This window comes from Hippoglossus hippoglossus, chromosome 9 (assembly GCF_009819705.1).
Source record: "Hippoglossus hippoglossus isolate fHipHip1 chromosome 9, fHipHip1.pri, whole genome shotgun sequence".
NCBI lineage: Eukaryota > Metazoa > Chordata > Actinopteri > Pleuronectiformes > Pleuronectidae > Hippoglossus > Hippoglossus hippoglossus.
In genome coordinates this window covers 13,987,240-14,001,443 of record NC_047159.1, presented here as the reverse complement: position 1 = coordinate 14,001,443, position 14,204 = coordinate 13,987,240, and the positions used below count along the sequence as shown (strand labels likewise).

Here is a 14,204-nt window from a genome sequence, read left to right as displayed (position 1 = left end):
GTTTTTATGACAACTGAAGGCTACCACAGGTTCTCCTTCATGTTTGGAAGGGGAGGGGGAGGTGAGGGGTATTCAGCTGCAACATGCAACTTCACCACTAGATGTCACTAAATTCTACACACTGAACCTTTAAGTCATTCCTTGTTTACTGTTAGCTGTACAGCTTCAAGCAAAGCCACACATCATTGAATACAGTTTGAAAAGTGTTCCCTGTTCAAGCACATGGTGTACTTAAAAAAAACATAGAAAATTAAGTCTTAAGAAATTGTCATATTTATTGATAGTATCTTTCATGGTTCATTAAAAGAGAAGATGACAGGACAGGGGCACTTCAGATTGCAGCTGGGTGCAGTGACCCCCTGGCACCACCCTTGGATCCATTCCTGCTAAAAAGTTATATGTTGTTGGTGGAGGTCTTATTTCACCTATTGTGAAAAAAAGGCACCAAGTAGAGTACATAACCCAAGGCCCTACAGCACCCTTATGAAATCCCATTTAAACTCCATAGATCTGGATCTGCACTTAAATTAAATGGGTTTTTCCCCGACCCATACCACATCCTTCCAGTTTCGTGGAAATCCTTCCATTAGTTTTTGTGTAATCTGGCTCACAAACAAACAGCACCTCCTTGTTAAGAGATAAAAATGCACAGCCCCATGTCCTGCTCTGGTGTAAAGTCCTGCACCAGCAGAAAAGGTCATATCAGTTTGGACGAGTGCAAACACAAAACGTCGTTTTAATTTACATGACTGTACTGTTTTGTAATTTTCTCCAGAAAATCCTGCTTCCTCTTACAGCTTCCAGTCAACACTACAGCAGAGTAACCAGTGTTTTACAACACAGCTACAGTAGCTCATTCTGTAGCTGTAAACCCCCTCATTCGGTGTAAGATGGATCTATGCCACCTCAGTGTCTGAGCTCCAGCCTGGGCTAAAGCCAAAGACTGCTGCATGTGGGGAAGTAACTTTTGCTCTCCATAGTGCTGCTAATGAGCAGTTCAACCATGGCGTGCTTTACACAGCCAAGCTTTTCGAGCTGTTCTCGCTGCTTCCTCTGACTCCTCCTCTAAGCACTGAGCTCTTTATTCACCAGCGTCAAACAGATCCATTTAAAACCAACACAACAGAGGTGTAAAAACAATGCTGCCATGTCCATCACCGGTCTGGAAAGAAAGTTAAAGGTTGGGGGAAACCTCTCTGAAAGGAGACTGCGACAGTCTATTTATTGCAGGCAGGAGAGGCCCCGGGTTTGGATGGAGCAGCTGCTAAAGAATCAGCAGCAGGCATCCGTGGAAAGAAATCTTACTGAGCCTCATTTCTTTGCTTGGGAAACAAATGCAAAATAAATGGTTTTCAAAAAGGCTCCTAATCATCATGCCAGACTGTGTTGTTGTAACTTGTTGACCGCTGGACAATAAATCAAACACGAAATGTTACCAGAGGCCTGGTTTCTCTACAAAGAAAAGCAACTGATTAAAGCAGGACTGTTTGGAGTAAAAACATTAAAATACAAAAATATCAGGTGAAAAACTATTTGATTTTGGAAAATGAATGCAAGTTAAAAAATAACGTTAGACAAGGTGGGCTAAAAGGTTTCCAAAAACTGTAAATAACATAATAGAAATGATAACATATTTAGAATAGTTTGCTAAAACTTAAATATTGAACTAAATCACACTTCTGTAAGAATACGATTAAAACTGAAAGGAAAACAAATGTGATCGACAGTAAGAGAAACACATACAAAAGAAATTAACAAAAAGTCCAAAGGTATAGCACATTCTTTAAACATTTATTTCCATTAACAGATTGGACATCATCTAAATGACTATCCCTGATAACAGCAAACTAGAGGGGTGAACGCCTCAGGAAGGAACCCAGGAGGCCGTCCGCCATGTTCCTCAGCCTAATAGAGGAGTCTGAGCCACAGCTGCACTCAGACTGTCCTTCAAACCTCCCTGAAGAGGCTGCGGAGGAGGAGAAAGATCACTGACGAGGGGCAGGGATGATTAAGACAATAGCTTTTAGAGTTCAGTTGAAATAAATTAGGCGAGATGTTCACTGCACAGGCAGAAAGCCAATGCCAGGAAGTGTATTAGTATGAACGTGTTGGTCAGGAGACCAATTGTGATGGTAATTTTCCCATGTTGACAATGCTAAAAGCATCTAAAATAAATTCTTTATTAATGGACTATAATCGCTTGAACTGGAACAGCAACATGTGCCTCAGTCCATTAACCTCCATCAGTAACAGTGGGTGAACAATTTCTACTTCATAATGTGACGTTTTCCACATTCTGTGAAAAAAAAAAAAAAAAACACCACAAAAACAGACAACACAACAAGAGCTTGTCTGCAACAGAAATCCATTAGTGACCACGTGTGTTCGATACCAGCCTTAATGCAAAAACACATAAAGCTTAGAATACAATTTGTTTCTCTCTTGGAAAAAGCCCATAAAAATATTTTAAATGTAACAAAATCTGGCAGAAGTGCCCCCAAACCGTGGGCATTAGCCAGTCACGCAAAAACCCCAACTCAGTCACAGGTTTTAGCTTTTGGAACTAATTCCCAGATATAAACAAGTATTGTTAACACCGTGTGGTACAAACAGGACGGTGAAATGAAATTAAAAAGTTAAAACTATCAAACAAAGACAGGATCGAAAATGATAATAATAATAATAATAATGTTTTCCCTCAAAAGACTGCCACCGAGGAAGACAAGACTCATTTGTAATTTCTAATGCAAGCAAGGCTCCAGTCAAGCTGTTCCAACAGAAGGCAGCAGACTGAGAAAGACCCGTAGCCGCGGTGCAAACTGAACATGCCAGGCTGAGGCAGTGACCGAGGAAGCCAAATGGAGCACTGTTGACATCTGAGAGGGAACTTTTCCAGTCCAGGAGTATAGAGAGCGAGCCCCACTGATTGCCTACACACAGTCAGAGGTGCGTGTGTGGGTCTCTGAGCCAGTCCTCCTCCACCAATGGGTTTCAGGAGCGACTGCGGTCTTCCTGGGTCCCCACCAGCATTTTACTGTACAGTTTCTGCTGTTCTTCTTTAAAGGTTTCTTTTACCTTTCCGCGCTTCAGTCCTCCATCCCTGCAGACGAGTGGGAAATTAGTGACAAAGGATTGAAAAGCAAATCAAACACGCTGTGATTCTGACTCTGCAAACACATGAACATATGAAGGATAAAGACTGAGGTTATAATAAGCACAAATGAAACACCATCCAACTGAGCAGTTTTTTACTGAACAGTATCTTTGAATGTTAAATTTATCTCAATTGCTGCTTTCAGACATGAACTACAGTCTGGATTATCTCTTGAAATAATTCGGAGGAGCTGTGTCAGAATGCCCACATTATGTTCAGTATCTCTATGTGCAAGTGGTAGAATCCATTGAGCTGAATGTGTTTTCTTACCACAGGAGGTCGACCAGACCTCCTTGCCTTGCAATGGCTGCCTTTACACGATTGGCAAACTGTACGGCATCCTCTCCCTCCTGTTGGTGAAGATTGACAGTAATGTAAAAACAGGCAAACAAGTGGCCTTACAAAATATTTAACAGGAATCAGTCAACCATAAATTTGCGTGTATTCTCGGTGGTGTGACTTCATGAATTAAAGAGAAACAAGCAGGAAAAAGAAGTTCTTAGGAAAAGAAGAAGAAAACTGAGACACCGGTCGGTTTTGAAATCATTATGTAATGCTTGCGTACATGCTGTGCTTGTTGTCACAGCAAATGAAAGCAAACCCATTCCTTTGTGTTGTGAGAAAAAAAAAAAATTTAGGGAAGTGTAGAATTACACATGGGGTCTCACCTCTCTCGACATAGGTGGGAGGTACCACACGCTGCAGACGATGGCCCAGCTGCTCATCATACGTAACAGGTAGTTCACCATGCCGAACTTGCTGCTGTTCCAGAAGGCATCTCCAAATCGGGGATCATACTGCAAGATCAAGGACTGGATCAGTGACTGCTGGTTATGATACTTGATCAGTTTGACTCAGAATCTGAGGTTTACAAGTTTGAGCTCTCTACACAAGTTTGAGGTCCGTGGTGGAATCGCAAATATCCAACTACAAGTGGTCACAAAAGTATAACACAGGTCCTGGTGTTAATCAGACAGCATCACAAAGAAAACTGATTCACAAGAGTACTGCTGGCAGCTACTGCACAGGCATTACCATGTCCTGCTCCATTTGTGCACAACAGAACAGTCTTAGAACTTTCCGATCGCCCTTTCTAGCATCTCAAAAGAAAAAGACATAGCTCTCACCTTGATGGCCACAGGGTAGACTGTAGCACCAATCTCAAAACTGCCCTTCTTAAACATCATGACTGACGTGTTGTTAATGCAGGTACCTGAGGAATTAGAATGGTTGTTACAAAATAAATTGAGGCTTATGATACTTTTAAAGAATCCTAGATGGTCAGAGTGAGATTACAAAGTCTTTCCATCTGTATCAGATCACTGAACAAACTCACCCTCTGGGAAAATCAGAATGGGCAGTTTAGTTTTATCATCTATGTGGTCACTCAATCTGCAATACAAGAAGTATGTAGGTACATGTAAAAATACTAAAATACTTTGCAATATCTAACTGAATACCAAGAAACCTTGGGGAAAAATGTCAAATAAATATACAGTTTAAAAAAGGATAAAAACAAAAGGTTGTAATGTTACCTTTTGGCCACTAGATGTCTGTCTTTGACTTCTGAGCGTTCGAACCATATGTGAGGGCAGGCCTTGACCATAGATCTCTGAATGACACCCATCAGGCCACCGTGAATTTGGCCGACCTGACACCAAACAAACACACAAATAATAACACTTATATATCTGGGAGGGAAATGACATCTCAACAGACGAGTGCCAAAGTTTGGTGCATCTTCTGTAGTTACGGAGATGTATAGTTACCATAGCATAGCAGCCGTCGCTGGCCAGGATGATGACATCAATGGGCGAGGTGTGGTTTGCGACACAGATGCCTCCATTCTGAGGTTTATTCTCACTGGAAAAGTGGAGAGAAATGAACTGTGAATCTATTTGGAGGATTAATTATCAAGACCCGAAACAAATGTGGTTACAATTCATGTTTTCATACACTGATCTACTGCCTCCAGTCTTTCTGTAAAAAAACAAAACAACTCATGGTGCCTATGTTAAAGGTCTGACCCCTAGAGCATGCAGGACCTGAACATACTGACAGCACATTCCAAAGATAGAGTTACAGTCTTAAATAGGAGGAGAGAGAGAAACTTCCCGTGTCCCTTGTATATTTTTAGCCCCAGACTGTGGAGGGAAATACATGTTACAACAGGCCAAATCACACACATTTACAAATCAAGATGCTGGTTTAATATGATTACTGTATCAATGTGTTTTTACCCCCAATTACTGAAAATATAAAAGAAATTTCAGTCAAGCCTGCACTGCCGTTAAAAACACCAGCTGTTATGTACTTCAGTTTATGGGTTCGTACGCATAGCAACAACTTCCGCCTTCACAATTCACATCCTGTTGCATGTGCAATCCTCTCGATAAGAAACCCTCACTTCTCTTTCATGTTTGTCTTTACTCTGACAATGTTCCTCTCACTTCCAAAACCAACACAGCACAACCAACTTAAAAACAGTAAAAGAAGGAGACTGGTGCACAGTCCACTATCTCTGTATCTCCTGATGAACGCAGCAGCTCCGAGCATTTCGTGCTTCAGAGGTTCATAATAGCTGAGAATGCGAGCAGTCTGAACTGCGCCTCAGGCATCCTCCCTTTCATACTCACACTCAGGGTGCTCAGAGTATTAACTGCTAACACACCCTGGTTTCTGTTCTCCAAATACAAATCATCTGACATTATGTAATCTCACATTCGGACTCAGTCTTGTCACAGCAGGAGGGTCTGCGGCAGATCAGGTTTGAGGAAGAAGCATGATGAGACCATGTGGACGACATGTGCAGCAATAGAGCAACTTTTTTATTATAACCCACTGGATTCAAATTTACGCCAACTTTAAATCAAAATTTCCAGACATGATAAGACAAGTGTATGTCAGTTTATACTGAAGTATACAGTTTATTAATGTATTTTTTGGAGAGACAAAATTGCCATAACAAAATGCTTATAATGTTGAACTTCAAAAATGCACATTTCTATTTATGCATATAAGTTTTTTGAGTTATTATTGTTATTTACTTCCACAAACTGCCAAATGACTTTTTACTAGAGGTTTTACCCACAAGCCAGAAGTGTGTCTACATGTGATGACTGAATGAGTAAAATGAAGGAAAAAAACGTAGAGAAGAAATTGACCAAGAAATTGAGAAACTTCATGGAAACAATGAGGAACTTTCTTGCTGAACTTTACAGTGAAAATTGACCAAACTGGTGCAAAAGGTTCAAGCAATCAGGAACCAATCAACCCTAACCAACACTCAATGGCTGTCTCTCAGGCATGAGTTCTATTATGGCAAAGACAGAGTAGATTTAAAATATTTGCTTCAATATTTACCCACAGGTTCCATTTAGTCTGTACAAATATTTGCAGCAACGACACCATTTCCGAAATAGTGTTTTGTATCATTAGCCTGATATCTACTATCACCCCTCGGTTTTCAAAGTGACTCCACTTGTTGTTTATAGTCAGTGAACAGCCCCGTGTTTAATGTCAAGAGTGGAACAGTCCTTATCTTAAGTTCAACAAAACCGGTCTGGCTGCTCTGTGTCGTTTATGGATTTTGTTGACATCATTACCTTGAGTCATGCGTCAGACACTTGACTGTTGCATGTATTTGTTTACAGTCTTTCAGAGAATGACTGAACTAACACTCCCACATGTGCTCCACCATCTCGTTTATCCAACCACTCATTCAATTTCAGTGGCTGTAAATATTTAAGGAGTCTGGCAGCAGACTTTCTGGTAAAATACTTAAAAGGCCCTTACCTGTCATGGTAGGTTATGATGGCCGTCAGAGCTCTGACACATATTCTGTAGCACATCAAATGGACTTTCTTACTCAGAAGGTTTTTCATCCTGGAAGACAAACGACAATTTACTTTTTGTCAAGACAGCAAATCTAAAAACGATTACATTCAAGGGTCTGAAAAGGTATTTTTGATAAATAAAAACAAACATGCTTGTCATGAGCCGTACCTTCCATTCGGCAGCAGACCGATAACACAGGTGAGGAACACAAGGAGGCCTACACCAGTGAAGGCAAGAGTTACCCTGGTGATGAGAGAGAAGATGGGTTACAGGGAATCTTCAACAAAACACAAAAAGGAGGATTTCCTTGTTTAGATGCACACTTTTAATAATTAACTAATAATTTAACTAGTAGTGACTCTGAGCCATAAACCTTCTCCAACCTTTCAATGCAAAAGAGTGACTGCTCAGTTTACATGTAAAAGTCATGCGTGATGTCATCCAGTCCCACGCTCTTCTTGTTATCAACTTAAAGTATCACGCTCTCCTCTACTCGCCACTGTCACTGATAATAGACTCCAGAACCTGCAGGTGGACATATAAGGCAGACGTTAAGCTGACCAACAGGTTGCCTTAATCTGGATGGACCGATCACCCAGAGGCTGGAGAAGGTGCTGATTAAATTGGGCGAGGATTAGAAAAACACTAGAGATGAAGGTTTCATACAGGCGGGAAGAGAGGATGTTGTTTGACTGCAAGAGTGGTGAATGACAGAATCTATTGGATGGATGTGAGACTAGAAATGTGGTCTGTCTGTGCAGCGGTGGCCTGATTCCTCTCCCCACTGGCAACTGGACATGAGCCAACCAGGCTTAGTACTGAGTCACTGTCCCTCTGCCGCTAAGCTCTGACTCTGAGGAGGAGCTCCCACCTTTTACTGTGTGTGCAGACATTTAATGTTGCATTGTGAGCTGTGGGGGAGTCTCTCCTTTATCATGTCTGACTTTTTACATCATGAATACAGATGTCAAATGTGACATTATACTTAGAAATATTTTGGTTACATAACTGACGTCTGCAGCATTAACAGAGCACAAATTCTAAATTTCTGCTACACACACCAAGTAAGCAAAGGTCTACCCGACATAAATTAATATGTCGGGCTCATTTCTATCTATATGCAGACTGGGGCCTATTTAACTATGTTCTTTACTGTGTATCTGTGAATGTTTGCTCCAACACTTGAACAGCATCCTTGTTCAGTGAGTTAGGAACAAAATATTCCACAGATGTGAATGTTTTGAATTCTCAGCTAATGAAAGCCTGCAGCTTCACACATATTGGTTTGATAACTGGTTTGACTTTGTGTTCTTAATGATAAAGCTATAAAAGGCCTCATGAATCCCACCATGCACCATTGACACATTTTCATACTTCAGCAGGGACTCCTGAAAAAGCAGTCAAATACAAAGCCTCAGGCTCAGTCCAGAGGTTTTCTATTAGATACCCAGCAGGTGATAATCTTAAAATTTGGTAGTTAAATCCCCATGTTGAATTATCTTGTGTACAGCTGCTCCAAAATGTTGTGACCAGACTTCCGACTGGTTGCAGGGAAGAGGGACCACGTTAGTCCTGTTCCCGCCTCACTGTCTTCCAGTGGCCGTAGATAGGATAGATAGGATAGGATAAAGCAGGTTTTGTTTTGTGTTGAAAGCCCTGAATGTTTGGTTTTGTATGGGTTGTTTTTCATGATGTGTATGTCTCTCTCTTTAGTTTTGTTTATTCTCCATATTGATGTTTGATCATTGAGAGAATTGTATTCATCATTACTTCTACCAAGGAGGTTATGTTTTTGCCCCCGTCTGTTTGTTGTATTGTTTCTTTGTCAGAAGGATAACGCAAAAACGACTCAACAGATTTCCACGAAACTTGGAAGGATGGGACATGGGCCAAGAAAGGATCCATTCAATTTGGAGGCTGATCCGGTTCAAAGGGACGATCCTTTCTTTGAGAGATTGTCTTTCACCAGTTTGTCAACAACAATGCCTGCAGACCATCAGGGATATTTACTGATATCTATGAGTGTGTGCAGTTTGATTAAATGCAAGGGGACTGTTGGACCTTGGCTAAGGTATAAACTCTACTGAGTCTAGTTGATCTCTTTTTTATAATGTAAAATGATCAGCTGTTGTTTTTAAGCACTGGCTATAAATTAATCTAATATATTGAATTATGTTACACTGGTGGCCGCTCGTGCAACACAGACTAAAGTTAAATTTCTAGACTTGACAGTATGTTCAGTCTTTCCAAAAAAGGTTTTCTGCGATCAGGGTTTCTCTTCTCACACCCAACCTCTTTGCTGGAGGTGGAGCTATTACCTAAGAGGCAGCAGGAACCCGTAGCGGATCAGCAGGGCCCAGCCCCATAGGACGGTCAGTCTCAGGCTGATATAGTGGAAGTTGTTATTGCTGCGGGTCAGCAGATTCCAGGACTCCAACTCCTCAGCAGAGAACCGCTTAGTCACCTCATCGTCCATGATGCTCGCCACTCCTCGCCGAGCAAAATAGAAGATGTCTGACATCTCAAACTCAGAGGCGGAGTCCAGGTCTCTGTTGCTGCCGCTCCGCCGGATCTCCTTGATCTCCTGCTCCAAGGAGGTGGGCTCCTTTGCAATGATTGCTGGAGCGAGAGAGTCAGAGAAACAGGATGTTAGCGATACTCACCTCTAAAACAAATACAGCTACTGAGCATGTGCATGTGCATGTAAACAAACTGATCATCAAGTCTTACCATTTGAGTAGGGTTTGTATAAGAGGTGATTCTTTTCTTTCGCTCCTCTCTCTATCCTGAGTGTGGCCCACTGGAGAAAGAAACAAAAGAAAAGAGTGAGGGACTCACGAGGGACACAAAACACAAAAAGTAGTGCTCATGTTAAGTCTTCTGTTTGAGTGGTGCAAAGACAACATGCAAACATTTGTTTAGCAACCAGCTGCCGCTATTAGCACACTGATGTGATGTCTGATCTTCCACATTTGAATCATTCTGGGCCAGTAAGACCCCTGGCTTATCTGTGACCACAGCCTTGCTCTAAGAAACTTGCATTACAATGCTCACTTCTCCCTTTTATTGTAGTGCAATGCATCTCGTCTGGATGCATTAAACTACAGTCAGAGTTAAATATATACCCTTCGAGGCAAAAGCCTGGCCCTCTGTGTGCACTTTGCACACTGAGACAAAAACAACCATGTAATGTCTCCACTGAGGCAGGAACAGGACATAGTGTTCTTCTCCCAACTGCAGGCGAGTTTGGAAAAGTATGGCCTGGGAGGCGCTGGATGTGTTCACACCGGTCTCAGACTACACTTCATACCACATCATGGAATATCTCTAAGGCTACATCAATCAATAATATATTTATTGATCAATCACAGCCAACTGAAACTACAAAAACACTTGGAATGTTTGGAGGTATAATCAAATACAGTGATGCTATACCCAGCATGCTTTTATTTGTCAGACACACTGGAATTAAGCCAGGGGCTCTTATAAAGGAATTCCAAGAATGTTGAGGGATACGGTGGTTCTGCCTGCACCTCACGGCTGCAGATATCACAACGAAAAACCTTGTAAACCTGAATATACTTAAGCACTTAAAGCACTAAAGGACTTAATGTTACAACCGTTAAACAAAAGCTTTTCCACAAGCCTCCCAATTACCGTTTATTGATAGTAAGTAAACAAATTGTTGAGTATGAATTAACATATTAACATACTCTGTACTACAACAGGCTCAAACAGTATAGGTACACACATACCTATTTGTTTATAGGTAGCATTTCCATGCCTTCTTTTTTTACAACTACGTTTAAATCATGTTTTAATAAGTTGTAATACTGAGTCATCGTATTAGAATGTCGCCTCAGATGAAAGCGATGATTCTTTGAGTGAGGAGGAGGAGCACAGATAAAACTAAGTGCGTACGTCAGGCTAACATGTGGCTCCAGAACTTGATGTGAAAGATAAGGTTTTTCCCATATGAAGTGTGTGAGAATCAGATCTTTGACAGTGAATCATGTCGATGACAAAGATTCATTCTTTTTATTCAACAAGCCTGAAATGGAGACTTTTGCACGCAGTGAGACAAACTGTATGTATAAGTAGAAGATTGCTTCAGCTTCACACAGTCTGAACTGAATCGGTCCTTTGACCTTCTGTCTAAATCTCATGGTTGCTGGTGTAATCATGAGAAGAGAAAATCTCTCATATCTCCCACTCATCCATTTATTTCTGGCTCAGGATCTGCTCTCAGAGGTACGTGTTGGAAAGTGATGACGGCTTCACTTGTGAAACTACACCAGAGGCAGCAGCCGGAGAGAAACTGGAGTCCAATATGTGAGGAGACCATCAAATGGTAAATCTTGAACTACCCACATTACACAAAGCAGCTGATGCATTAATGCCATCAGGAAGATATGTTCCAGACTTCTGCTGCAAGCACGTTCCAGACAACCGTTACCAACATGGTCTGTGTGGCTGTTTTCTTCAGTCACATAACAAGAGAATATTGGCTCTGGGTCTGTATATATCAGACAATTAACGGCCAGTGGTTAGAGGTTGAAGAAAAGCCTAGTGCCTGCAGCTGACCGCATCCTCTGCAGTGTTACTGTGAAGCAAAACCCATCTTCAGACATTCAGATGTTAAAATTAAATAATATACACACAGCTGCTGTATGCACACAAACTGTGTTGAAACAGCATCGAAAAAATGCAAATCCAAAGCAAGTTGCAAAATGCAAATCTGCTTTTAAAGCGCAGGTACAACAACTTATACAAACTATAGCTTGTTAAATAGCAGAATGTTTGGCAAGAGCAGACAGATTGAATTATTTTGACTGGGAACTGTGCAGGTAAAGTAAGACTTAAGTTTTGTTTTTCCATTCCACAGCTTCAACTAAGAAGTTAACATTTATGATTCAAACGTTTCTTCAGTAGCGTGGGAAGCTCTTACCTCAAAAATCTTTAACAATGTTTTCATGTACAGACGCCGGATGCCAAAGGACACCCCTAAGATGGCAGGCACGATGATGAAGACCAGCAGCAGGGTGAACCACACAGTGAAGGAGATGCCCAGCAGGATACACACCAGGTTGTCAAAGGGGTTGAAGAAGAGCTCCATGTTGACGTCAGGAGGTAAATTATATCTATTAAATAGCTGCAATCAATGAGCAGAGCCGGTGGTAGAGGAGGTACAACAGTCCACCTCCACTCAGGGCGAGTGGCCCTGATCTATTGTCAGAAAAAGGGCTTCATCAAGACAACTAAGGGACGGAGCTTCTCCTGGTGCTGAACACAGAATCAATACAAATAAAAGTCTCCATCTTGGCGTTGCCCTCTTGGGCAAAATGACTGAATTTCATTATTTTCACCATGAGCCGGTTTCGTGATCCTCGGTTGATTTCAATTCCAGGAAAAGGAAGATAAAGTCTTTACAGCTGCTGTGATGAAATGATGGCCTCTTTCTTCAGATGTTTGTTATTTGAGCGGAGCCTCCCTCTGGTGACAGGGATGTAAACAAAGAAAAAGTGTGCGCAGCAGATGGTTCGCTTGTCTGGTGAAGATTCAGAAAAGGTCCCTGCAGCTCAGTGTCACACGGTCCTGCAAAGATATACAGACGAAGAGTCAGTCTTGTCACAATATGTCCTGGAGCACATCATGGGATCTAATACTATACGGAGGGAAACCGTGTCTACGTACATTCAAACTACTGGTGTGCAAACTTAACACTGATCCCGCTGGATAAACATGAAAGAACCGCATGCCATTAGCCTGCTGATCAGTGGTTGTGTACGTAGTGTGTCCAGAGTAGGACCACATGAGGTTAGCATGTTACTGTGATCCGTCACGGTGCAGCGATAACATCACAGGGCCTCATCCCGCCGGCTGATGCAGGAGGACGGCTAACAAGCGGCTCCATCCCGGATCACACAACACTGGGTTAGCTTAGCTCATGGTTATCTACAGTTAGCCTCCCTGTGGTCATGTAGCAACCTGCTAACCCCACGAAACAATAATAAACACAAGCAACACTTAATCTGTTGCTTGGTGACGACACTGAGGCTCCACACTGATGAAATACACGCTCCTGTTAGCTTGTAGCCTGGGAGCTAACGGTGTGCTCCGGCTCGCTCGGCTAGCTCCACACCGAGCCCCTCACAGCGCCGCCCGGCTGCGCGTCAAGTGCTGAGACAAGCGGTTCTTTCCCGTAAGTCGGTGCGTGAAGTTCAGCGAACTTAACGGGGTTTTACCGTCCTAACTCGCCGCTGAAACAAACGTAGCTCACCGGACGTAGTGGTGAACGGACCTCCAGTCACGCTGAGTCCCAGCGCCGTTGCAGTGGCTCCTCACTCACCTCCATCCCTGGGCTTTGTGTCGCGGACTGATTCAAACTCCACCCGGCGGACAAGAGCGGCTCCGGTCTGAGGCTGAACAGGCTCCGTGCAGCACTGACACCTGCTGGTCACTACCGGGCACTGCGCTGGGGTTCTTTAAGTGATGTTTTTACTACGTTTGACCACCAGCGGCGCTGTAGAGCGATATTTCGCTGTATGCGAGTAATATTATTCAGTTTCTTCTGCAATAAAAGTTGTCCCGCTACTCCTCCCGCGGAACGGTTCGCTCGTAAATTGCCAAAAACTCTGCTTAAACTGCTCTCAAAGCCACAAATGGAGGTTGTCATACATGATTTTTTTCATCAAAACTTGTTGGCTTCGCAGAGATATCTGTAGGAAATCTATCAGAGCTAAACCTTTGGCTCTATGAGGTCTAAAGCGGAAGGTGGTCCGATTTTTCCTCCATTGACGCTGATTTAAATTTTGAGAGAAAATTCCTGGAAGGAGCATTTTTTCTAACTCTAATCAACAACAATGTCATAGATCAAAGGGACCTTTGATGTCTTAGAAAGTGGCAAAGGTGAAAGATTTCCCCTTTTGCAAGCGTGCCAGTAGTAGTCTCTCTCTCTCTCTCTCTCTCGTCTCCTCTCTCTCTCTCTCTCTCTCTCTCTCTCTCTCTCTCTCTCTCTCTCTCTCCTCTCTCTCTCTCTCTCTCTCTCTCTCTCTCTCTCTCTCTCTCTCTCCTCTCTCTCTCTCTCTCTCTCTCTCTCTCTCTCTCTCTCTCTCTCTCTCTCTCTCTCTCTCTCTCTCTCAGCATCTGCACCCGGCAGGAAGCATGCAGCACACATAAAAAAATTCTAGGGAGGAATTTTGTAGTTCATCAT

At 42.5% G+C, this 14,204-nt stretch overlaps 1 protein-coding gene across 2 annotated transcripts; it reads right to left on the bottom strand.

Moving 5' to 3' along the window:
- Positions 1-1,770: 1,770 nt before the first annotated feature.
- On the bottom strand, positions 1,771-13,447 carry LOC117768325 (glycerol-3-phosphate acyltransferase 4-like). 2 transcript variants are annotated; one of them, XM_034596574.1, is made up of 13 exons: positions 13,272-13,447; positions 11,940-12,586; positions 9,722-9,791; positions 9,310-9,610; positions 7,160-7,234; positions 6,950-7,039; positions 4,924-5,017; positions 4,690-4,805; positions 4,491-4,546; positions 4,282-4,367; positions 3,823-3,951; positions 3,425-3,504; positions 1,771-3,100 (listed from the first exon to the last, which is right to left on the bottom strand). In XM_034596574.1, the coding sequence occupies exons 2-13, from the start codon at positions 12,105-12,107 to the stop codon at positions 2,992-2,994; spliced, it is 1,374 nt and encodes a 457-aa protein (XP_034452465.1). In that variant the 5' UTR covers positions 12,108-12,586; positions 13,272-13,447; the 3' UTR covers positions 1,771-2,991. The 2 variants fall into 2 exon arrangements, with proteins under 2 accessions (XP_034452465.1, XP_034452466.1); XM_034596575.1 differs by lacking the exon at positions 13,272-13,447 and adding an exon at positions 12,686-13,240 and having other exon boundaries at positions 1,778-3,100.
- Positions 13,448-14,204: the final 757 nt, after the last annotated feature.

Coding starts and splice junctions, on each gene's coding strand:
- LOC117768325 (XM_034596574.1), bottom strand. CDS start 12,107: ATGGAGCTCTTCTTCAACCCCTTTGACAACCTGGTGTGTATCCTGCTG. Junction 4,368..4,490: donor CATTCTGATTTTCCCAGAGG/GTGAGTTTGTTC, acceptor CTAATTCCTCAG/GTACCTGCATTAACAACACG. Junction 3,952..4,281: donor TCTACCCTGTGGCCATCAAG/GTGAGAGCTATG, acceptor TTGATCTTGCAG/TATGATCCCCGATTTGGAGA.